The sequence below is a fragment of the Loxodonta africana genome, chromosome 3 (assembly GCF_030014295.1).
Source record: "Loxodonta africana isolate mLoxAfr1 chromosome 3, mLoxAfr1.hap2, whole genome shotgun sequence".
Lineage (NCBI taxonomy): Eukaryota > Metazoa > Chordata > Mammalia > Proboscidea > Elephantidae > Loxodonta > Loxodonta africana.
The window spans coordinates 32,107,626-32,133,062 of record NC_087344.1 but is presented as its reverse complement, the minus strand read 5'-3'; the positions used below and the strand labels follow the sequence as shown (position 1 = coordinate 32,133,062).

Below are 25,437 nucleotides of genomic sequence, written 5' to 3'. Positions count from 1 at the left end.
TACAAGACTGTAGGTTTCTGGAAGGCAGGAACTGCCTGTTTGGGCTCACTATTGTATCCTGGTACCCAGTACAAAGCTGAGCACAGAGTAAATTAGAAAAATAAAATCAAATCCATTGCATTGAGTGGATTCCGACTTATGGACACCCTGTGTGTCACAGAATAGAACTGTTCCATATGGTTTTCTTGGCTGTAATCTTACAGAAGCAGGTCACCAGGTCTTCTTCTACGGCTCCAGTGGGTGGGTTCAAATCCCCAACCTTCAGTTAGCAGTCCAGTGCAAACTGTTTGTACCGCCCAGGGGCCTTTTTATCAGCATGGCCACATACACCCACTGATGTGTTGTCTATGGATGCTTTCACACCACAATGGCAGAGCTGAGTCTAGTCGTTGTGACCAAGACCGTAACGTTTGCAACTCCCAAAAGATTTACTATCCAGTCCTTTATCGAAAAGGCTTGCCGACCTCTGGCCTAGGATCCCTCTCTTTTCCCAAGCCCCTTCCCACTTCCAACAAAATCCTGCTTTGCCCTCCTCAACACCCCCAAATGATAGCCAATGCTACCTGCAGCGAGAAGTGACTCGTCCTCTGAGATCACCAGGAACCCCACAGCTTCCGGAAGCTTCTCTAGCAGGCGGTCTCCTTCGGGAGAAACCTGTACACAGTTAAGAATCCCTGTTATTGATTGAATTGTGTCCGCCCAAAATATGTGTTGGAACCCTAACCCCTATACCTGTGAATGTGATCCCATTTGGGAATACGCTTTTCTTTGTTGTGTTAATGAGGCCATATCAGTGTAGGGTGTATCTACTCACTTTTGAGATACAAAAGAGCAGAGTAAACACAGAGAGTTGTTGTTGCCTTCGAGTGGACCCCATTGCAGAGTAGAACTGCTTCATAGGGTTTTCAAGGTTATGACTTTTCAGAAGCAGATTGCAGGCCTTTCTTCTGAGACATCTCTGGGTAGGTTCAAACCACCAACCTTTTGGCTAGTAGTTGAACACCTGACCCAGAGGCAGAGAGAAGCAAGCACTAATAGGGGAAAGAGAGATGCCATGTGAAGATCACCAAGGAACCAAGGAATGCTAGAACTACAGAAGCTGAGACAAGGAACCTCCCCCAAAGAGGACAGACAGAGAGACATCTACTAGAGCTGGAGCCCTGAATTCAGAATTCTAGCCTCCTAAAAAAGGAGTCCATGGGTGGCGCAAATGGTTTAAGCGCTAGACTACTAGCCAAAAGTTTTGAATCCATCCAGAGGAGTCTCAGAAGGGCTGGCGATCTGCTTCTGAAAGGTCAAAGCCTTGAAAACCCTGTGGAGCAGTCATACTGTGCACACATGGGGTCGCCATGAGTCAGAACTGACTCAATGGCGACTAACAACAACAGCCTCCTAAACTGTGAGGAAATCAATTTCTGTTCTTTAAAGCCACGCACTTGTAGTATTTGTGTTACGGCAGCACTAGGACACTGAGACAATACCCATCAATTCAAGCCATGGGGATTAGGGTTAGAGCTTGGATTTCACGTTGGGCAGCACCATTCACCAGCTGGATGATCCTAAGCAAGTCCCTAAACACCTCAGGGCCCCAGTGTCAAATGGTGATGATACTAGGACCCACCTTACAAGGCTATTGCTGTCTAAGAAGTGTATTGAATGCCACCCAGCACATAGTGAACCCTCCCAGAGTGGCTGCTATCATCATCACTATTATTATTGTGGACATTGTTGTTGTTTGTAACCACCTAGGGATGCAGAATCCTTCAATATTGCAACTTGAGGCTTGAATTGTTTCTTCAACTCTTTCAGCTTGAGAAATGCTAAGCATGTTCCTCCCTTTTGGTTTGCCATCTCCAGGTCTTTGCACATGTCATTATACTTTACTTTGTCTTCTCAAGCCGCCCTTTGGAATGTTCTGTTCAGCTCTTTGACTTTATCATTTCTTCCTTTTGCTTCAGCTACTCTATGTTCACGTTTCAGAGTTTCTTCTGACATCCACCTTGGTCTTTTCTTTCTTTCCTGTCTTTTCAGTGACCTCTTGCTTTCTTCATGTATGATGTCCTTGCACAACTCATCTGGTCTTCTGTCATCAGTGTTCGATGTGTCAAATCTATTCTTGAGATGGTCTTAAATTCAGGTGGCTTATCCTCCAGGTTGTCCTTTGGAGCTTACGGACATTTAAAAATTTTCTTCAGCTTCAACTTGAACTTGAATATGAGCAATTGATGATTTGTCCTGCAGTCGGCCCCTGGCCTTGTTCTCACTGATGATATTGAGCTTCTCCATCGTCTCCTTCCACAGATGTAGTCAATTTGATTCCCGTGTATTCCAACTGGTGAGGTTCATGTGTATAGTCACCCTTTATGTTGTTGAAAAAAAAAAGGTATTTCCAATGAATAGGTAGTTGATCTTGCAAATTTTTATCATGTGAGCTCCAGCATCGTTTCTATCACCAAGTCCATATTTTCCAACTACTGATCTTTCTTCATTTCCAACTTTTGCATTCCAATTACCAGTAATTATCAATGCATCTTGATTGCATGTTTGATCAATTTCACACTGCAGAAGTTGGTAAAAAATCAATTTCTTCCTCTTTGGCATTAGTGGTTGGTGCAGAAAACTGAATAATAGTCGTATTAAGTGGTCTTCCTTGTAGGCATGTGGATATTATCAGGATAGATCTTGGAATGTTCTTTTTGACAACAAATGCAAAGCCATTCCTCTTCAATTTGTCATTCCTGGTGTCATGGATTGAATTTTGTCCCGAAAAAATGTGTCAACTTGGTTAGGCCATGATTCCCAGTATTGTGAGGTTGTCCTTCACTTTGTGATTGTAATGTTAAAGAGGATTAGGGTGGGATTGTAACACCCTTACTGAGGTCACATCCCTGATCCAATGTAAAGGAGTTTCCCTGAAGTGTGGCCTACACCATCTTTTATCTTACAAGAGATAAAAGGCAAGAGAAGCAAGCAGAGAGTGGGGACCTCATACCACCAAGAAAGCAGCACCAGGAGCAGGGCACGTCCTTTGGACCTGGGATCCTGCGCAGAGAAGCTCCTAGTCTAGGTGAAGATTGATGACAAGGACCTTCCTCCAGAGCTGACAAAGAAAGCCTTCCCTGGAGCTGATGCCCTTAATTTGAACTTCTAGGCTACTAGACTGTGAGAGAATAAATTTCTCTTTGTTAAAGCCATCCAATTGTGGTATTTCTGTTACAGCAGCAGTAGATGACTAAGATACCTGGCATAGTAGACCATATGATTGTCCAATTCAAAATGGCCAATACCAGTCCAATTCAGCTCACTAATGTCTAGGATATTGATCTTCAAGCACAGGAAGCATCAAAAGAAAATGGAATCACTGTACCAAAAAGAATTGGTCGATGTTCAACCATTTCAAGTGGTAGCATATGATCAAGAACCCATGGTACTGAAGGAAAAAGTCTAAGCTGATGCATGCCACAACATGGATGAACCTTGAAGGTATCATGCTGATCGAAATAAATCAATTGCAAAAGGGCAAATACTGTATGACCTAATTTATATGAAATAAGCAAATAGATAGAAACCAAAGATTATTAGTGGTTACCAGGGATGAAAGAGAGGTAGGGGGAGTTTTTGTTTAGTGGGCATTGAGGTTATATGAATGTTTTGGAAAAGTGGTTAAGTGCTATGCCTGCTAACCAAGAGGCTGGCAGTTCGAATCCGCCAGGTGCTCCTTGGAAACTCTATGGGGCAGTTCTACTCTGTCCTACAGGGTGGCTATGAGTCAGAATCAGCTCAACAGGTTTGGTTTTTGGTTTTGATGGTGGCAACACATGAAAAATGTAATCAATGTCGTTGAGTCGTAAATATGGAAGTCATGCTGTCAAATGTTTTGGTATGTATAGTCTCAAAAAATAGAAAAATAAAAACATAGACTAGAGGAAGGCACCATTCTCATCATTCTTGAGTTGCAAAAATGAACTGAATTTTTTTGCACTTTTTTTTATTGTGGTAAAAATGTATGTAACATAACATTTGCCATTTCAGCATTGTTCACACGTATAGTTCAATAACAATGTGTTCATCACTATGTACAACTATCACCACTATCCATTTCCAATTTTTGCCATCACTCTTAAGAGACGCTCAGTGTCCCCTAAAAAATGAGTCTTTCCCCTTCCCTCCCACCCACCCCTGGTAACCACTAGTCAGCTCTAATCTATATACTCATGCCTATTCTGGACAGTTCTTGTAAGGGGAATCGTACAATATTTATTCTTTTGTCATGAACTTACTTCATTCAGCATGATGTTCTCAAGGTTCATCTGCGTTGTAACATGTATCACTGCTTCATTCCTTTTTATGGCTGAGTAATATTCCATTGTGTGGGTGGACCACATTGTGTTTATCCATTCGTCTGTAGATGGACACATGAGTTGTTTCCACCTTTTGGTTATTGTGAATAGCGCTGCAATGAACACTGGTATACAAGTACCTGTTTGCATTCCTGCTTTCAGTTCTTTTGGGTATATATATACTAGGAGTGGAATTGCTGGATCATACGGTAGATCTGTGTTCAACTTTTTGAGGAAAACCATACTGTTTTCCACAGCAGTGTACTGTTTTGCATTCCCGCTGGCAACGTACAAGGGTTCCCTTTTCTCCAAATCTTCATCAATACTTGTTATTGTTTGTTTTTTCAGTCATAGCCTGCCCAGTGGTATCTCATTGTGGTTTTGATTTGCATTTCCCTAACGATGTTGAGAGTTTTTTCACGTGCTTTTTGGTCATTTGTATGTCTTCTTCGGTGAAGAAATGAGCTTGTTTTGTTCGAATGTATGAGGGAGGTTACCAATCCCAATTCTCATCACCAGCTTGGATACTGACTTTTCAGTGCATACTCCAGGCCAGCTCTCTTCGTGTTACTCTAAGTCCTTGAAAAGCCCATCCCCTCCCAATGCTGTGAGTTCCTTGAAGGTGGGTGTTATGTTTTGAACTGTGCCCCCAAAAAATGTATGTTGTAAATTCTAATCTCCACGCCTGTGGTTATAATTCCATTTGGGAATGGGCTGTCGTTGTTATGTTAATGAGGCAGGATTAGTGTAGGGTGTGTCCTGACTCAATGTTTTTGACATATAAAAGAGATTAAAATAAGCACTTGAGAGAAGCAGAGATGGAGGCGGACAGAGATGCCACGCCACATGAAGATTCCCCAGGAGCAGAAGCTCAGAAGAGACCTTTCTCTATAGCCAACAAAGAAAGTCTTCCCCTAGAACCAGCAGTTTAAATTTCTACCCTCCTAAACAGTGAGAAAGTAAATTTCTGTTTGTTAAAGCCATCTACTTGTGGTATTTCTATTATAGCAATGAAAGATAACAAAGACAGGAAAGAAAGAAAAGATCAAAATGGATGTCAAAAAAGACTCTGAAACTTGCTCTTGAATGTCAAGCAGCTAAAGCAAAAGCAAGAAATGATGAAGTAAAAGAACTGAACAGAAGATTTCAAAGGGCAGCTTGAGAAGACAAAGTAAAATATTATGATGACATGTGCAAAGAGTTGGAGATAGAAAACCAAAAAGGAAGAACATGCCCAGCACTTCTCAAGCTGAAAGAACTGAAGAAAAAATTCAAGCCTCGGCTTGAAATAGTGAAGGATTCTATGCAGAAAATATTAAACGACACAGAAAGCATCAAAAGAAGTTGGAAGGAATACACAGAGTCATTGTACCAAAAAGAATTGGTTGACATTCAATCATTTTAAGAGGTAGCATTGATCAGGAACCAGTGGTACTGAAGGAAGAGTCCAAACTACACCTAAGGCTTTGGTGAAAAACAAGGCTCCAGGAATTGACAGAATATTAATTGAGATGTTTCAACAAACGGATGCCGCATTAGAACCGCTCACTCGTCTGTGCCAAGAAATTTGGAAGACAGCTACCTGGCCAACCAACTGGAAGAGATCCATATTTATGCCTATTCCCAAGAAAGGTGATCCAACCAAATGTGGAAATTATTGAACAATATCATTAATACCACATGCAAGTAAAATTTTGCTGGAGATCATTCGAAAGTGGCTGCAGCAGTATATTGACAGGGAACTGCCAGAAATTCAGGCCAGATTCAGAAGAGGATGTGGAACCAAGGGATATCATTGCTGATAACAGATGGATCCTGGGTGAAAGCAGAGAATACCAGAAGGATGTTTACCTGTGTTTTATTGACTATGCAAAGGCATTCGACTGTGTGGATCATAACAAATTATGCATAATGTTGCAAAGAATGGGAACTCTAGAACACTTAAATGTGCTCATGAGGAGCCTGTACATAGCTCAAGAGGCAGTTGTTCGAACAGAACAAGGGGACACTGCAGGGTTTAAAGTTAGGAAACGTGTGCATCAGGGTTGTATCCTTTCACCATACCTATTCAATCTGTATGCTGAGCAAATAATCCGAGAAGCTGGACCTCATGAAGAAGAACAGGGCATCAGGATTGGAGGAAGACTCATTAATGACCTGGGTTATGCAGATGACACAACTTTGCTTGCTGAAAATGAAGAGGACTTGAAGCACTTACTGATGAAGATCAAAGACCACAGCCTTCAGTATGGATTGCACCTCAACATAAAGAGAACAAAAATCCTCACAACTGGACCAATAAGCAACATCATGACAAATGGAGAAAAGATTGAAGTTATCAGGGTTTCATTTTACTTGGATCCACAATCAATACCCATGGAAGCAACAGTCAAGAAATCAAAAGATGTATTGAATTGGGCAAATCTACTGCAAAGGACCTCTTTAAAGAGTTGAAAAGCAAAGATGTCACCTTGAAGACTAAGGTGCACCTGACTCAAGCCATGGTATTTTCAGTCACAGCTTTAGGTAAGGTGCACCTCAGTCCTCAAAATGACGTCTTTGCTTTTCAACTCTTTAAAGAGGTCTTTTGCAGCAGATTTGCTCAATGCAGTACTTCATTTGATTTCTTGGGTGCTGCTTCCAAGGGCGTTGATTGCGGATCCAAGTAAAGTGAAATCCTTAATAAATTCAATCTTTTCTCTGTTTATCATGACATTGTTATTGGCTCAGTTGTGAGGATTTTTGTTTTCTTTATGTTGAGGTGTAATCCACACCTTAGTATTTGATATTCATCAGTGAGTGCTTCAAGTCCTCTTCAGTTTCAGCCAGTAAGGTTGTGTCATCTGAATGGTACGGGTGGTTAATGAGTCTTCCTCCAATCCTGATGCCCCGTTCTTATTCATAAGGTCCAGCTTCTTGGATTATTTGCTCAGCATACAGATTGAATAGGTATGGTGAAAGGATACAACCCTAATGCACACCTTTCCTGACTTTAAAACTTGCTCTATACAAATGACTATCTCGTGGTCTTTGTATAAGTTCCTCAAGAGCACAATTAAGTGTTCTAGAATTCCCATTCTTTGCAAGCTATGCATAATTTGTTTATGATACACACAGTTGAATACCTTCACATAGTCAATAAAACACAGGTAAACACCTTTCTGGTATTCTCTGCTTTCAGCCAGGATCCATCTGACATCAGCAATGATATCTCTGGTTCCACAACCTCTTCTGAATCCAGCTTGAATTTCTGGCAGTTGTCTGTTGAGGTCGATTACATACAAATCCCTAGAATTAAGAAAAGGTCCCTGGGTGGCCCAAACGGTTGTGCTCAGCTGGTAGCCAAAAGATTGGCAATTTGAACCCATCCATTAGCACCACAGAAGAAAGACCGGGCAATCTGCTTCTATAAAGATTACAGCCAAGAAAACCCTATGGAGCACAGTTCTACTCGAGTTGTAATTGTCTCAACAGCACAACACAGCACCAACAAAGAATTAAGAAACCAAATGTCATTTTTATAAAGGTTTAAGGTGAGATTATTTCTCCTACTTTCTAGGACATTTGAGCTCTGAAGAGCTGAGTTAATGTCATCCTATTCAGTAAATTTGCTTACCAAAGAGACAGAGCCATTGCTGAACCCAGTAACCAGCTTTCCTCGTTTTGGGACTTCAACCCCACACGTGGGTGTTTCTTCTTTGACACTGGACAGTTGTTGCTTCCCCTGCGGTTTTCCTGTAGCTGAGCTCCACAGACTGACCACGCCACGAACAGACACCATCAGCAGCCGGGCCTGGGAGGCAAATACTGCTGTACACACCCAGGCGTCAGAGGCATCTCCCAGGATATGGAACACGGGCTCTGCGGTTTCCAGATTCCATGCATTAACCTAATGAAGTGATGAAAAGGAAAAGACAGCTCAGTGGGAGACTGCTATGGATTGAATTGTGTCCCCCCAAAATATGTGTTAGGATCCTAACCCCTGTACCTGTGGATGTGACATAATGTAATGTAATCACTTTCCAGAATGCAATCTAATGCAATGGAAGCACCTTCCTAATGTAATCCAGTGTGATCACTTTCCATTGTTGTTGTTCATTGTCATCAAGTCTATTCCAACTCATAGTGACCTCATATGTACAGAGTTGAACTGCTTCATAGGGTTTTCAAGGCTGTGACCTTTCAGAAGCAGATCACCAGGCTTGTTTTCGAGGCTCCGACTCATAGCAACAGAACGAAACACTGTCAGGTACTGTGCCATCCTCACAACTGTTGTTATGCTTAAACCCATTTTGCAGCCACTGTGTCAATCCATCTCATTGAGGGTCTTCTCCTTTTTCACTGACCCTCTCTAGGGACTGATCCCTCCTGATAACACGTCTAAAGTATGTGAGACGTAGTCTCGCCATCCTTGCTTCTAAGGAGAATTCTGATTGTACTTCTTCCAAGACAGATTTATTCGTTCTTTTGGCAGTCCCTGGTATATTCAGTATTCTTCGCCAGCACCATAATTCAAAGGCGTCATTTCTTCTTCGGCCTTTTTTATTCATCATCCAACTTTCACATGCATATGAGGCAATTGAAAACACCATGGCTTGGATCAGGTGCATGTTAGTCTTCAAGGTGATGTTTTTGCTTTTCAACACTTTGAAGAGGTCTTTTGCAGCAGATTTGCCCAATGCAATGTGTCATTTGATTTCTTAACTGCTGCTTCCATGGCTGTTGATTGTGGATCCAAGTAAAATGAAGTCCTTGACAACTTCAATCTTTTCTCCATTTATCATGATATTGCTGATTGGTCCAGTTGTGGGGATTTTTGTTTTCTTTATGTTAAGGTGAGGTGTAATCCATACTGAAGGCTGTGGTCTTTGATCTTCATCAGTAAGTGCTTCAAGTCCTCTTCACTTTCAGCAAGTAAGGTTGTGTCATCTGCATAATGCAGGTTGTTCATAAGTCTTCCTCCAATCCTGATGCCCTGTTCTTCTTCATATAGTCCAGCTTCTCAGGTTATTTGCTCAGCATACAGACTGAATGATATGGTAACAGGATACAACCCTGACGTACACGTTTCCTGACTTTAAACCACACAGTATCCCCTTTTTCTGTTCGAAAGACTGCCTCTTGATCTATGTAAAGGTTCCTCATGAGCACAATTCAGTGTTCTGGACTTCTCATCCTTTGCAATGTTATCCATAATTTGTTATGAAGTAAAATCAGGTAAATGTTAACAGCGATTATCTTGGAGATCATTTCTTTATACTTTACTGTATCTTCCAAATTTTTTCCTGATAACAAAGATGATTTTTATAATCAAGTTTAAAATCAGTCAGCACCTCTCTAACATGTATGCCATTGCTGTTGTTGTTAAGTTCCATCGAGTAGGTTCTGACTTGTAGCAACCCTATATACAACAGAATGAAACACTGCCCGGTCTTGGACCATCTTCACAACTGTTGCTATGTTTGAGCCCATTGTTATAGCCGCTGTGTCAGTCCATCTCATAGAAGGTCATCCTCTTTTTCGCTGACCCTCTACTTTACCAAGCACAATGTCCTTCTCAAGGGACTGATTCTTCCTAATAATGCATCCAAAGTATGTGAGACAAAGTCTTGCCATCCTCACTTCAAAGGAGCATTATGGCTCTATTTCTTCCAGGACAGATTTGTTTTTATCATACCATTGTTTTTATCATACTAAAATGTTGAACTCCAGTGTGTGTTTTATGCTTACAGCACATGTCAATTCAGAACAGTCCCACTTCAAGTGCTCAAGAACCACATGTGGCTGGTGACTCTCATGTTGGATAAATACAGTTTATAAGCTACCAATATTTCTAATGTTAATGACCACCAGTTACTAGTATAATACAGTCATCAGTAGCTACCAAATATGTAGTGCTTACTATCTGCCAAGCAAAATGCGAGGTGCTTTGCAGGCATTATTTTATCAGGTAGATGAGGAACTGAAACTCAGAGAGGTAAAGTGACGTGACCAAGGTCACTCAACTTGTAAAGTATTCAACTAGCTTGAAATACAGATTTCCCCCCCTCCCAGCTTTAGTTACTAAGTTCTTACCCACTATCCTATTGTGTGTCTCTATTCATAAAACTATCAAATCTTGGTTATGATTGACTAAATGGAATGACACAATGGAATATACATTATTTTAAGATGCACATGGAGTATTTACCAAGATAGATCTTTTTATTTTGGCCACAAAACAAATCAAAATAAATTTGGAAGGATTTATATCATACAAAGTATATTTTCTGACCACAACAGGATTAAATTAGAAAAATAAATAAATAAATAACAACAGAAAGCTACCTGGAAAACCCCCAAATAGTTGGAAACTAAAAGCAGATTTCTAAATAACTCATGGATCAAAGGAGAAATAAAAGGGAAATCTAAAATTATTTAAAACTAAATGTAAATTAAAACACAACATAGCAAATTTTGTGGGATATAGGTAAAGCAGTACTTAGAGGGAAATTTATAGCACCAAAATGATTATATAGAAAATATAAAAGGCCTTAAACTTAGGTTAATAAAAAACTATCAAGATCATCTAATCTAATGATGAAGTTTGTAACCTCTTATAGCACCTTTCAAGAGGTTGTGTATCTCTGTTTACAAACCCCATATGAGAGAGCCCCTCATTATAGAAACAGCCTACTCCATCTTTGAGTGTTCTGGACATAGTTTCCCTTTACAAACAAGGCATATGTTTGTTACCTTTGAGCCAGATGTTGAATACACAACTTTGTTTGCTTCGTCTAGGTGGAGGTTCCAGAACTGAGATTCAGTGGGATCTTTTGAGCCTCCATCCCGGATGGTGAATTTCTCCTGGCCAGAGAGTAAGTTCCACAAGCGCAGTGTGTGGTCCTTGGAGGCAGAGATGGCAAGTGTCCCTTTGGCAAACACTTTCACACACCTCACTTCTCCTGCAGCAGGTCAGATAGGGGAGATTATATTAGCTGGGAAGATTTTGACCTTCTAACTACAAGTATTCCTGTCAGCTTTCAAACACCCTGGTGGTGCAGTGGTTAAAACCTCAGCTGCTAACCAAAATTTCAGCAGTTTGAATCTACCAGCCGCTCCTTGGAAACCCTATGGGGCAGTTCTATTCTTTCCTACAAGGTTGCTATGAGTTGGAATCAATTAATCAGCAACAGGTTTTTGGGTTTGCAAATACCCTGGTTTACTAAAGAAAAGATGAATGGATTCATATATATCCAATTAAAAATAATGAGTTGTAGCAAAGCTAAATTAAGAGTCCTTTGGTTGGGGTTAAATCAATTGTCCCAGATGTTGAATCTATAATAAACAGAGATAATTGAAATTTATAAAAGTTCAGCATCCTGGGAGTGTTTAAAATGAACAAACATGAAAAACAAGGTAAAATTCTAGAAAAAAAAGGGGGGTTAGAATATTTTCATCACCACAAAAAGCAGTCATGCCCATCCCCTTCTCAAGCCCCAGGTAACCACTAATCTACCTTCTGTTTCTATGGATTTGTCTGTTTTGGACATTTTTCTTATAAAAGGAATTTCATGGATTGAATTCTGTCCCTCAAAAATATGTGCTGTAAATCTTAACCCCTATACCTGTGGGTATATAGGTATAGGTATTTTTATATATATATCTATATCTATATCTATATCTATATATATATATATATATATATCTATATCTATATATATATATATATATATACCTGTGGAGGGGTCCTGGTGGCACAGTAGTTAACAGTTCAGTTGCTAACCAAAAGGAGGGCAGTTCAAATCCATTACAGCTCCTTGGAAACCCTACAGGGCAGTTCTACTCCTTCTACTCCATCCTATAGGGTCACTATGAGTCGGAATCAACTCAAAGGCCACAGGTTATACCTGCAGATGTAATCCCATTTGGGAATAGCATTTTCTTTGTTATGTGAATGAGGCCGTATCAGCATAGGGTGTGTCTTAAACCTAATCCCTTTTGAGATATTAAAAAGAACAGATTAGGCACACAAACAAGCAAACACAAATAGAGAAATGATAGATGCCACTTCTTGGGAAGAACGTTACAGATGCTAAAACAAGGATTTTCTCCAGAGTGAACAGAAAGCGACTTCAACTCAAGCCCGTGCCCTGAATTGGGACTTCTATCTTCCTAAACTGGGAGAAAATAAGCTTCTGTTTGTTAGAGCCACCGACTTGTGGTATTTCTGTTACCGCAGCACTAGGTAAGGAAGACAAGTGCTAAGTAGGTTACTTTGGTTATTGTTGCTCACCACCCTGTTTTCCTCATTACACGCACCACCATTTGTAATTACATTTTTGCCTGTTTTGCTTCCCAAATACCTGACTCTAACTCAGGACCAGGACTGGGGGACAGCGGGTGAGGCACTTCCCTTGGGTGCAAAATTTAAGGGGTGCAAAATTACTGATTTTCCCTTTTGGCTCCTCATGCCACTGTGACTGATCTGCTTTTATTTATAAGGTTGATATTTAGTTCATCATGGAGTTTTTTTTGCGTTAATTTCAATTTTTATAATATTATTCACCTCGATGACTTGAGTTTGTTTGTTTTGGGCACCCTTCAAATTTTGCACCCAATTCAAATGCTTCACTCTCCTCACCTTAGTTCTGATCTTGGTGTGTCTCTGTTGAGTGCCTAGAACAGAGCCTGGTGCATAGTTGTTGTTAGCTGCTGTTGAGTTGAACCCCAGCTCATGGTGACCCCATGCACAATGAAACGAAACGCTGCCTGGTCCAGTGTCATCTCCGTGATTGGTTCCAGATTGGACCGTTGTGATCCATAGGGTTTTCGTGGGCTTATTTCCAGAAGTTGAGTGCCAGGCCTTCCTAGTTCATCTTTTTCTGGAAGCTCCACTGAAACCTATTCAGCATCACAGCAACATGCAAGCTTCTAGTGTGTATGACGTGCATTGACTGGGAATTGAACCCAGGTCTCCTGCACAGTAAAAAAGTAGGCACTCAATAATTGTTTAAATGAATGAACCATATCTCTGATGGGATTCTGTAGCTATGAAAACCCTACTTAGGATCTGAGGGATTGTGGTTGACTAATGGCAAAAACAACCACAATTATTTATCTTCTCTGAGCCCACCCTCTTTGTAATGCGACTCTGAAGTGCCTCCTATCTAGAGATGGAGACTATTTCCCTATCCTCTGATTCTGGACCATCCATGTGACCTCTTTTGGCCAATAAAATGTGATAGGGTGCCAATTCTGAGCCTAGGCCTTAAGAAGCTATGATGATAGTTTTATGGATGAGAATCGGCATAAAGCCAATTTCCAGAAGGCAGAGATCAATTGTATCTTCACATTCCCACTTTATCCATCATTTTTGACACCAGCTTCCCATACAACACTCTCTCTTTCTGTCCCTGGCCACCCAGGGTAGGTCAGATCTAACAAGTTAATAGGACACCGTCTTTGCATTCATTAGTTTACTGGAATGACTCACAGAACTCACTGAAGATAGTATACTTAGAACTACTGGTTTTATTACAGTTGTTGTTGCAAGTTGTCATTGAGTCAATTCAGACTCATGGTGATGCCATGTAAGCACAGTAAAACTGCTTCATAGGGTTTTCAGGGCTGTGACCTTTTGGAAGCAGATCACCAGGCCTGTCTTCCGAGATGCCTCTGGCCGGGTTCGAACTGCCAACCTTTTGGCTACTGATGAGTGCTTAACCATTTACCCAGGGTAAAAGGACATAAAACAGGGTCATCATACAGAGGAGATACAAGGGTGAGGTCTGGGAATGTTCCCAATATGGAGCTACTGTGTTTCAGAGAGGGCACACCACCTTCGCTTCACCAGTCAGGAAGCTCTCTGAGCCTCCATGTTCTGGGCTTTTATCAGCCAGTTCTGCATGGTAGGTTAAATCATACCTACTGAGACTAGTTGATATTAGTCTGTCCAGCCCCTACTCACCAGCACAAACCCTAAGGTGGGGCCTGGAAGTCCCAGACTAAGACACCCCAGTTACTCCAAGGGTTATTTCTCTGGAGCCAAGGACAAACGCCACCTTACTTAAGGTAAAACTAGGTCCTTTACCCTACTGAGACCTTGTACATTTCTGCTCACTTTCTTGAAGCCCAGACTCATCTTTGCTCAGGCTAGCCTGCTGGGGGATAAGAGATCATATGAAGCAGAATTGTCTCAATCAAAATCATCTTCAATCAGCCAGATCCCAGATGTCCTGCCAATCGACTGCAAATGCATGAGCAAGCCCAGCTAAGACCAGATGAGCCACCCAGCTGAGCACAGCCTGAATTGCCAACCCACAGAAGATAAATTAAATAAATGGCTGTTTAAGGGTATTTTGTAATGAGGCTATAGCTAACTGATGCAGAAACAAAGGCCAAGGTTTCAATACAGTGAAGTGGATCAGTGGTGAAGAGGTCTAGAGAACACTAGGAAGAAGTGGATAATAAAACTCCCTTCCCAAGCCTCACCTGTGTGCCCAGCTAGGATGTGGATCACCTGGTGCTCTTTCATGTCCCACACAGCCACGGTGCCATCCTGGGTGCCAACCACCAGCAGCAGCTCTTCCAGGCTCCATGCCATAGCAGTGATGCCTGCAGCCACACAGACAATAGTGAAATTATGAGCTCTGGTGTCTGAGTTCTTAGCCATGGGGTCCTCTAATGAGCACCCACTTTATAGATAAGGAAACTGAGGCACAGACAGTTATGCAGCTAGGAAGTGGCATAGCCAGGATTTTGAAGCTAGGGCTGTCGATGCCAGAGTCAGATGGTCAGTTATGATGTTTTCATCACTGTTAGGTAGTGCTAAGGATTCACTTGTGTCCCCCCAAAAGTTATAAGTCCTAACCCTTTTACTTGTGAATATGACCGTGTTTGGAAATAGGGCTTCTCTTTGTTTTGTTAATAAAGTCATACCAGACTAGGGTGGGTTCTAAACCTAATCAATTCCGAGTGGTGTCTTATAAAAAGAGTAGAATAAACACAGAAACACACAGAGGGGGAAGATAGGTGCCAAGGAATGCCAATAAACAGAGAGGGGCGGGAGGGGGAAGGAACACATATACGGTGGATGGATGGGTGGATAGATGGAAAGATGGATGGAAACAGTGGTAAGAGGATGGATGGATGGATAGCAGCCTGGAAAAGGGAAGGAAGAATAGATGGATGACTAATGGATAGATGGATGAGTGGGTAGATGGATGGAAGGATAAGTAGATGGGTGGGTAGAGAGATGGAAGGTTTGATGGAAGACGGATGGATGGAGGGAACTAAATCCTCTTCTCCCCCTGTCATTTTGATGTTCTGGGTGAATCTATAATTCCATCAGCCTCTCGGGGGTCAGTCAGGAATCAATCCCTGGCTTCCAGAGCATACTGATATAAGTCTGCCAATTGCAGCGACTATCTGTAAGATAGGCACTTGGTGTCTCTGAGATGCAGTTGGCATCCCCTCGGCCTGGGCTCATTAGCAGTATTTACACCCAAAATCTACGTTCCCTGGGGAGTCAGGAAGAGCCAAGTCAGCATGAGACAGCAAGGGCTCACCCTGATGACACCCTTGGGAATGCTGACTCACAGAGGGGATCCCAGAGAGTAGCCTGAAACACCTGCCCTCAGCTGCCCTGGGTAAGCAGGGGCCTGGCAGGGTATTTGTGATGCTGGGAAACTCACCTTTGTGGCAGCCGGTGAGGGTCACCCGGAGGGGCCCACCAGGGGGCTGGAGGAACCCTGTGAGAGGCACCAACACTGGGTGGGGACACACCCGGAACCAGCTCTGCGCCTGTTGGCATAGCTGCCCCACCAGTGCTGGGTGTGTGGTGGCAAAGAAATGGAGCCTGGCCAGGAGTTCTGTGTAGAGGACGTTTCTCTCTGGAACAAAGGGGTGCAGGTTAAGGGGAGGGAGGACACTGTTAGCCGGGTCGAGCCAACTTGCAGGGGCTGCAGAAGAGAAGAGAAGATGCAGAACCTCAGGTATAGTCCCTGAGCCTCATTCTCTACACTCCAGCCACACTCACTTCCAGGCACACCAGGCTGTTTCCTGCTATCTTAGTCTCCTAGCACTGCTATAACAGAAATACCACAAGTAGGTGGCTTTAAAGAACAGAAATTAATTTTCTCACATTTTAGAAGGCTAGAAGTTTGAATGCAGGGCACTGACTCTAGGGGAAGGCTGCAACGCAATGAATCACTTCTATATGGCCTTTATAGCCATGGTCTTGTAACTACCACAAAATGGTTGGATGGGACTAAGTGAATAAGGTGCGTGGAACCCTTGTGGAGATTAGACAGTCTGCTAATACAAAGAAAAAATCTTAATACAAATAAGGTGCGTGAAAACTTTGCAGGGATGGGACTATGCAAATAAGGTACATGGAATACTTGTAGGGGATTGGTCAGCTTTGCCATATCGTTAGGCATAAAAAGAGCCAATCTCAGAGGCAGGGGGAGGGGAGTCACATTACTGTCCAAAAGAAGTGCCAGGAGCAAAGCATAACCTTTGGACCCAGGGTTCCTGCACTGAGAACCTCCTAGACTCAGAAGACAGAAAGAGCTGTAACACTGGAGATGGTGTGAGACGGTAAGAAGTGGTGGCAAGCATGGCAGAGTCCAGCCTCAGAGAAACACTGGCAGCTTGATACTGGCTTGAGACAGCGCAGTGGGCTTCCTGGCCCATGGAGCGAGGCAATTACAGTGGGCTTGCCAACACTGAGTGAGACCTGAGCACCTTCAGGCAGGAGCCCTGCTGGCAGAGTGGGGTGCCTCTGGGCACTTACGGGCAGAGCTAAAGAGTTGTAACACTTGCCAGGGCAGCGAAGAGGCTAGGCCCCAAACAGAGCCCCGTGGCAGAGGCCAGACCTGAGCAGGGCCCAGCAACAGAGTCCTGCCTGCAAGCATGGCTGAGAAGAAGCCTTCCTGGTTGAAGAGCTGTATCCTGTGTTGGTCCTGTTGCTTCCAAGTGGATCCTGAACTGTGACCGACTACTTCCCTAATAAACCCCATAATCGTGAGTATGATGTGTGAGTTCTGTGTGGCCTCTGCAACAAATTATCCAACCCAGCAGAGCAGTAGAGAATGCCATGGGAGGGACGGTTGGTGTCAGAATTGGTAAAAAGTTTGGAGAGTAGAGGTATGTCTGACCTCCACCTCACAGGGATCGGCCTTGGGGTGATGTCGCTGATCTTGATTCTCCTCCCCTGTCATGAAATTAGAGAACTTCAGATGCTACCCTTTTACAGTGGCTCTCTCTCTGTTGGCTCTGGGGGAAGATCTCTTTCAGTTACTGTAGCCCCAGCAGTCCTTGGTTCCTTGGCGATCTCCACCTAGCATCTATCTTCTCCTGTTTATCCTTGCTAATCTCTGTGCCCAATCTGCTCTTTTTATATCTCAAAACTGATTGGTTTAAGACACTCTACACTGATATTGCTTTCATTAACATAAGAAAGCCCTATTCCCAAATGAGATTACATCAGCAAACACCTATGTACAACATATATTTTTAGGGGACACAATGCAATTGATAACAACTGCCTCAGGACCTTTGCACATGCTGTTACAGCTGCCTGGACTGCTTCCCTGCCCTTCCCCTTTCTCATGCCCTTCTTAGCTCAAGGATCATCTCCACAAACAAGGATTCTCCAACCCAACCCTCCAGTGCCCCTCATCCCCAAGCTCAGTTCTGATCAAGTTGTAATGTGACGTTTCTTGGCATGTTTGAAGTTCCCGGGTAGTATAAGTGGTGAACGTGCTCAGCTGGTAACTGAAAGGTTGGAGGTTCCAGTCCACCCAGAGGCACTGTCTTAACGCTAGGTTTTCTAGAGAAGCAAAACTAGTAAAGCGTATAAACGTATATATAGAGAGATTTATATCAAAGAAGTGGCTCGCACGGTTGTAGAGGCTGAAACATCCCAAATCCATGGATTACGATAGAGGCTTCTCCCAATTCACATAGCTGCAGGGGCTGGCGAACCCAAGATCAGCAGGTCAGAGAGCAGGGCCCTACTTGCAGGCTGTGAAGATCGACGAATCCTAAGGTCAGCACATAAGCTGATAGCTCAAGTCCCAAGAACCGAGGTCAATCGAACAGGAGGCAGCCACAGGATCCAGAACAGCAAAAAGCCAGAACATCTGCTTATATTCAGATGCAGGCCACAGACCCAAGGAAACTCCCTTTCAACTTACTGGCTACTCACAGCAGATTCCATCATGGGAGTGATCACATATGAACACTGAAAATCATGGCCCAGCCAAGGTGACACGCAATCTTAACCATCGCCGGCATCTTGGAATAACGGCCTGTCAATCTACCTCTGAAACATCAGCCATTGAAAATCCTATGGAGCACAGTTCTACTCTGACACGCATGGGGTTGCCATGAGTTGGAATCTATTCTACCAGGATGCTTCAATGGCTGTCAACCTTCCCCATTACATTAGACCTTTAGCTTCCAGAGAATATTATCTGTGAGATAAATAATGATGGTTTCCCTAGCACTTGTCAGTTACAGAGGGAATCAGTTTCCTGTGGCTGCTATAACAAGACAACCTTAGTGGCTGGAAACAAGAAAACTTTATACTCTCACAGTTCTCAGGGCCAGAAATCTGGAATCAAGGTGCTGGCAGGGCCGTGCTCCCTCCAAAGACTCTAGGGGAGAATTGTTTCTTTCCCTTCCAGCTTCTAGTGGCTCCAGGCTTTCCTGGGCTGTGCCTGCATCACTCCCATTTCTGCTTCTGTTGTCACATGGCTTTCTTCCCTGTGTGTCTCTGTATCTCCCTTCCTGTCTCAAAATTTCCTCTGCCTCTCGTAAGGACACATGTGATTAAATTTAGGGCCCACATGGATAATCTAGGATAGTGTCACAGGATTTTAAACTTAATAACACCTTTTGCCATAAAAGGTAATATTTGCAGGTTCTGGTGATTGTTGCTAGTTGCCTTCGAGTTGGTTCTGACCCATAGCGACCTTATGTAAAACAGAAAAAACGTTGCCCGGTCCTGTGTCGTCCTCACAATTGGTGGCATACTTGAGTCTGATTTTTGCAGACATTGTGGTTTTCTGTCTAACTAAGGGTCTCCCTTGCCTCGCTGGCTCTCTCCTTCACCAAACACAATATCCTTCTCCAACGATTGGTCGCCCCTGGTGGTGTAGCCAAAGCAAGCGCTCTGTTGTGATCCATAAGACTCTCATTGGATGGTTTTTGGAATTTGATCACAAGGCCTTTCTTTCTAGTCTGTCTTAGGCTGGAAGCTCTGCTGAAACCTGTCCACCATGGGTGACCCCTGTGGTATTTGAGATTGTCTTAGTCATCTACTGCTGCTATAACAGAAATACCACAAGTGGGTGGCTTTAACAAATAGAGAGTTATTTTCTCACAGTTAGGAGGGTAGAAGTCCAAATTCAGGGCGCCAGCTCTAGGGGAAGGCTTTCTCTCTCTGTTGGCTCTGGTGGAAGGTCCATGTCTGTTTTAGAACTTCTGCTCCTGGGCTATCTTCAGGTGGCTTGGTTTCTCTCTTCCCCCATCTCTGCGTGCTCACTTGCTTGTCTAATCGCTTTTGTATCTCAAAAGAGATTGACTTAAGGTATACCCTATGCTAATACTGTCTCATTAACAGAACAAAGAAAACCATTCGCAAATGGGATTATAATCACAGGTATAGCCCAAGCCCAGTGCCCTCGAGTCAATTCCGACTCACAGTGACCCTATAGGACAGAGTAGAACTGCCCCATAGAGTTTCCAAGGAGCACCTGGTGGATTTGAACTGGTGAACTTTTGGTCGGCAGCCTTAGCTCTTAACCACTATGCCACCAGCGTTTCCAATCACAGGTATAGGGCTTAGAATTTACAACACATATTTTGGGGGGACACAATTGAACCCATAACACAGTGCCATAGCCTCCAGCATCACAGCGATGCCCAATCCACCACTGAATGACAAACTGACAGACACGTGGTGGTCCGAGGATTAGGAAGTGAATATGTCTCTGGAGGGCCATTTTTTTTCTTTGCCTGCCACAAAGATGCATCATTATGATACCCCAAGTTTATAAGGGGTAAACTGAGGCACAAAGAGGTTGAGCAACTTACATGTCACGTGGATGTTAAGAGGCAAGAATCTGACCCAAAAAGTTTTATTCTAAAGCAGAGCGAGGAAGACGGGGTGCTGAAGTAGACTACGCATTCTGACCTCTCTGTTGGGGCTTCCTAACTGTGGGGCCTGGCTTGGTTTGCTGGTGCATGAGAGGGGGCAGGACCAGAGGCAAGGACCCTACTCACCAAGGGCATAAAATATAAGGTGGCCCCAACAAACTCAATCACCAAAATAAGTACTATTTTAATACAATGTACTTTGTCAATCAAAATTGGTGCAAAAAACTTCCATCATGAACAAAAATATCAACCTATTGAAGCAGATCAGAACCAGTAATGGTGCCATGCCAAGCGTAATTGGAGCCCGAGTGAAAATGAAAAATTGGGAATGCTAATCACACCTTTCTTTAAAATGTTCATCTTTTATGTTTGCCTGTCTGTCTATTTATTTAAGGTCCCTGAGTGGTGCAAATAGTTTGCACTGAACTACTAACCTGAAGGTTGGTGGAGCGAGCCCACTCAGTAGGTGCTGCAGAGGAAAGGGCCTGGCAATTTGCTTCTGTAAAGGTTATAGTCAAGAAAACTCGATGGAGCAGCTCTGCTCTGTAACATATGGGGTCGCCGTGAGTTGAAATCTTGACACTACGGCGATGAGGTTTTATTTGTTTGCTTGTTTGTTTATTTCGGAGTGCTCTGGACCGTTCTGAGAGCGAATGGGTGGCCCAGCAGCGCCCTCTTGTGGTGACATCTGTTCCTGCACCTCCTCCCTGTGCTGGGGAATCGGGGGACACAGGTTGCAAATGCAGGGGCTCTGCTAAGAAGAACAGGCTTTTAAATCTTCCCATGACTAAGGAGTTGTGCCCAAGGCCATTTTCGGGGGAAATTTTTCTCTGTGAGGTTTATCACCCCTGGTGAGCACCTCTCATGTGAGTTTCTCTAGTTGCCTTCAATCCCTGACTGTTTTCCTCTCTGTTCCCATCTCCCTACCCTTAAGGTCTGGGAGGGGCTTTGCTCATCCCTGAGGCTCCTTGGGGCCTGGCACCACAGCTGGAACAATACTCAGGGTCACATGTACGCATGAGAAAGGTGTTACTGATCTTCAGCTTGGATAGGGTCCCAGGTGCGCTTTAGTCCCACTTCAATTTGGTAGATGACATAAATTGAGGCCCAGGGCAGAAGTGGCTTGCCCCAGACCATTCACATCAACTTTATTGATGCTACCACATGACAGTAAAAGGGTCCTTACCATGGCGGGGCAATGCATTAATTGATTTGTACAACCCTCCCAACAGCCCCAGGTGGAAGGGTCTATCTGTATCCCCATTTCGCAGATGGGAAAACTGAGGATGGGGTGTTTAAAGGACTTCCAAGGCCATACTGCTGGTAAGTGGCAGAGACAGGATTCCAATGGTGATATGGAACTTGAGACCCATGCTCTGGGCCAGGACTCAAACTGTGTAGGTGCCAGGGGTACAAATTTGGTAGGGAGTAAGTGGATGCTGCCCCTACCTTCCCAGAGCTTAGAGATCAGTGGGGCAGACAGATGATGCAAAAGGAAACCAATAGAAATAACAATAAAGAACTAACATGGACCAAAGCACAGGGCAATGGCAGAAAATGCAGGAGTAAGAGAAGCAGGTACCTGCTTCAGGGGAGGCTGGGCAAGACTTCTCCCAGGAGGTACATTTGGCTGAGCACAGAAAGGGCCACAGAAGGGCTGGGGGAGGGCAAGACCCAGCCCCAGGGCCCAGTGTGTGCTACCGCCAGGCCTGGATGCACGATCTTGGAAGTTGCCCTCTCCGAAAGTTTCCCTCTCCAAATGTCTGGGGCAGCAGGGAGCAAAAGGAGCATCTCCTAGGGGAGGTCAGGCAGGGCCTCTAGGCTGCGATGCCTGATGGGCCTTAACCAAAGAGAAATGGGGGGCTACCTAGAAGATTTAGCAGCTAGCTACTCAATGAGATTTGGGCTTTGCAAAAATTCTTCTAGCTGCTGAGTGGAAAATGACCTAGGGGGTGAGAAGAAGGTAGACAGGTCCCAGAAGAGGCTTCTGCAATGGTCCAGACCAGAGGAGGCATGGTAGGTCCAGGCTGGTAGCCATGGAAATGAAAATGGGTTTGAGGATCCCTTCATAGATCCAGGATTAGAAGCTGATGTGTGGGACTGCAGGCCGCTGGTACTTCCCACCCATGGTGTGGGGCGGGGGGGGCACTTTGGATAAAAGGACTTAAGCATCTGTTACAGACTGAATTGTATTCCCCAAAAATATGTATTGGAGTCCTGACCCCTATGTCTGTGGATATAATCCAATTTGGAAATAGGGTTTTCTTTGAAAAGGTACACAAGCCTGTACCCATGTAAGATGTGTTCTAAATCTAATCACTTCTGAGTGATATAAAGAGCAGATAGACACAGAGGCAAAGCAAGAACAAGTGGAGGGAAAGATAGATGCCTCCTGGAGATCGTGAAGGAACCAAGGAATGTCAAGGAGAATGCTAGAGAAGCTAAGGCAATGACTTTTGCCCAGTGGACAGAGAGAGAGCCCTCCCCTAGAGCCAGCTTCCTGAATTCGGACAGCTACCCTTCTCAACTGTGAGAAAATAAGTTTCTGTTTGTTAAAGCCACCTGCTTATATCTAGCTCAATTGGCATAACATAGTTAATAAAGAACATGTTCTACATTCTACTTTGGTGAGTAACGCCTGGGGTCTTAAAAGCCTGTGAGCAGCCATCCAGGATACTTCACCACTGGTCTCACCCTTTCGGGAGCAAGGAAGAAGGAAGACAACTAAAGATACAAGGAAAAGATCAGTCCAAAGGACTAATGGACCACATCTACCATGACCTCCACTAGACTGAGCCCAGTACAACTAGATGGTGCCCAGCTACCACCACTGACTGGTCTGAGAGGAATCAAAATACAAGGTCCTGGACAGAGTTGGAGAAAACGTACAACAAAATTCTAACTCAAAAAGAAAGACCAGACTTGCTGGCCTGACAGAGATTAGAAAAGCCCCGAGAGTATAGCCCTCAGACACCCTTTCAACTCAGTAATGAGGCCACTCCTGAGGTTTACCCTTCAGCCAAAGATCGAACAGGCCCATGGAACAAAACAGGACTAAAGGGGCACATCGGCCCAGGGGCAGGGACTGGAAGGCAGGAGGGAACAGGAAAGCTGGCAATAGGGAGCCCAGGGTTGAGAAGGGAGAGTGTTGACGTGTTGTGGGGTTGTTAACCAATGTCATAGAACAATGTGTATACTAACTGTTTGATGAGAAACTAGTTTGTTCTGTAAACCTTCATCTAAAAAGCCACCCGCTTGTGGTACTTCAGTTTTAGCAGCACAAAGAAGCTAAGACAGCATCTTTATGAAAAACCTCCAATCAAAACCAACTGGGGATTGTGTGATAAAAATGGCCCTGGGCACAACATCAACTGAAGACTCAGAGAAATTCTTCAAGGTCCAGGTCAGGGGGCTGCAAACTCCGGCCCCCAGGCCAAATCCAGCCCCTGCCTCCACCTGAGAGCTAAGACTGGACTTTAAAGGTGAATATTTACAACCAATTGGATGATAGAAATACCAACTTCGAACCCCAATTAGTAAAAAAAAAAGAAAAAAGAATTCCCATCTGTTCAATAGCAGAATAATTATTAATGAATAGTTATGTTATAAATGTCGATATACCTTATCAATCATTATTATTGTATTTTGAATTTTGTCAATAAAATTGTTGTTGTTAGGTGCCATCGGGTCAGCCCCCAACTCACGCCACCCCATGTACTACAGAATGAAATGCTTCCCAGTTGTGCACCAACCCCATAATGAGTTGTGGATCCGATTGTTGTGATCCACAGGGTTTTCACTGGCTGCTTTGTGAAAGCAGATCACCAGGTCTTTCTGCCCAGTCCTTCTTAATTTGGAAGCTCTACCGAAACGTGTTCAGCATCACAGCAACACGCAAGCCTCCACCGTGAGATGGGTGGTGGCTGCATATAAGGTGCATCAGCCAGGAATTGAACCTGGAAGGCGAGAACTCTACCACTACATCCCCACTGTCCCCTTCTGCTCATTAGGAGACCTGTGTTATAAAAAAAGTGTTCTCAGTAATTATTATTATATTTCAAATTTCGTCAATAAAAATATATATTGTTTTTAGTTATGTACCACTGAAAAAATAACCAGTTGCCATTGAGCTGACTCCAACTCACGGGACCCCATGTGGGCTTCATAGGGTTTTCAATGGCTGAGTTTTCAGAAGTAAATTGCCAGGCCTTTCTTCCGAGGCACCTCTGGATAGACTCAGACTGCCAGCTATTTGGTTAGCTGCTGAGGGCATTCACTATTTATACCACCCAGGGACTCTGTTGTTGTATAGAGGTACCTACATAATATTGATTTTGCCTAAAACATTTCCTGCCTGGTGCTTTACAGGAAAAGGGGGCTGAGCCCAGGGCAAGGAACAGGTACTACTTTGGGGTTTTCCCTCCACAGCTTGCCCTGATGCAAGGCAAACCTCCTAAGTCTGGGAGAAAACCCACAGATTTAGATAGGAAAGGGCACGTGTTAGTGGAAACTCGGCCATGCTCAGTGAGCAAAGCAGGTTTCTAGAAGCTCCACAGAGTTGCCCTCCCAGTGCAGACAGCTACACTCACCTAGGCCTCGGAGCTCCATGGCGGGGCGGGCAAGCTGCAGGGCCTCGCAGACCAGCCCAACCTCGGGGGAGTCCATGTGTGGGGCGCACAGGTCAAAGTCATCCAGGAGGGCCTCGAGGCCCCCAGACATGGCCCGGCAGGAGATCCAACTCATGCTGCCTGTGGGGTGAGGAGGAGGAGAAGGAGGAGCTGGATGCACCTGTGCCCCGGTCACACTGGGCTTATGCTCCCTGCAACCTCGGGGCAGGGGTCACCTCTGAATTCTCCCAGGGGGCTATCAGCCTTGGCACTGCTGACATTCAGGGCCAGGTCATTCTCTGGGGTAGGGCCGTCCTGCACACTGTAGGGTGTTGAGCAGG

The 25,437-nt window shown here is 44.1% G+C and overlaps 1 protein-coding gene across 1 annotated transcript in view; it reads right to left on the bottom strand.

The window, feature by feature from the left end:
- The window catches only part of NWD1 (NACHT and WD repeat domain containing 1), an 84,450-nt gene that overhangs the window by 20,800 nt on the left and 38,213 nt on the right, over positions 1 to 25,437 (bottom strand). The window contains exons 8-13 of the mRNA XM_010593239.3: positions 25,079 to 25,237; positions 16,016 to 16,213; positions 14,814 to 14,936; positions 11,076 to 11,284; positions 7,957 to 8,229; positions 564 to 654 (exon numbers count right to left, since the gene is read on the bottom strand). Of these exons, the coding sequence (XP_010591541.2) occupies positions 564 to 654; positions 7,957 to 8,229; positions 11,076 to 11,284; positions 14,814 to 14,936; positions 16,016 to 16,213; positions 25,079 to 25,237 (1,053 nt within the window). The remainder of the gene's footprint in view (positions 1 to 563; positions 655 to 7,956; positions 8,230 to 11,075; positions 11,285 to 14,813; positions 14,937 to 16,015; positions 16,214 to 25,078; positions 25,238 to 25,437) is intronic.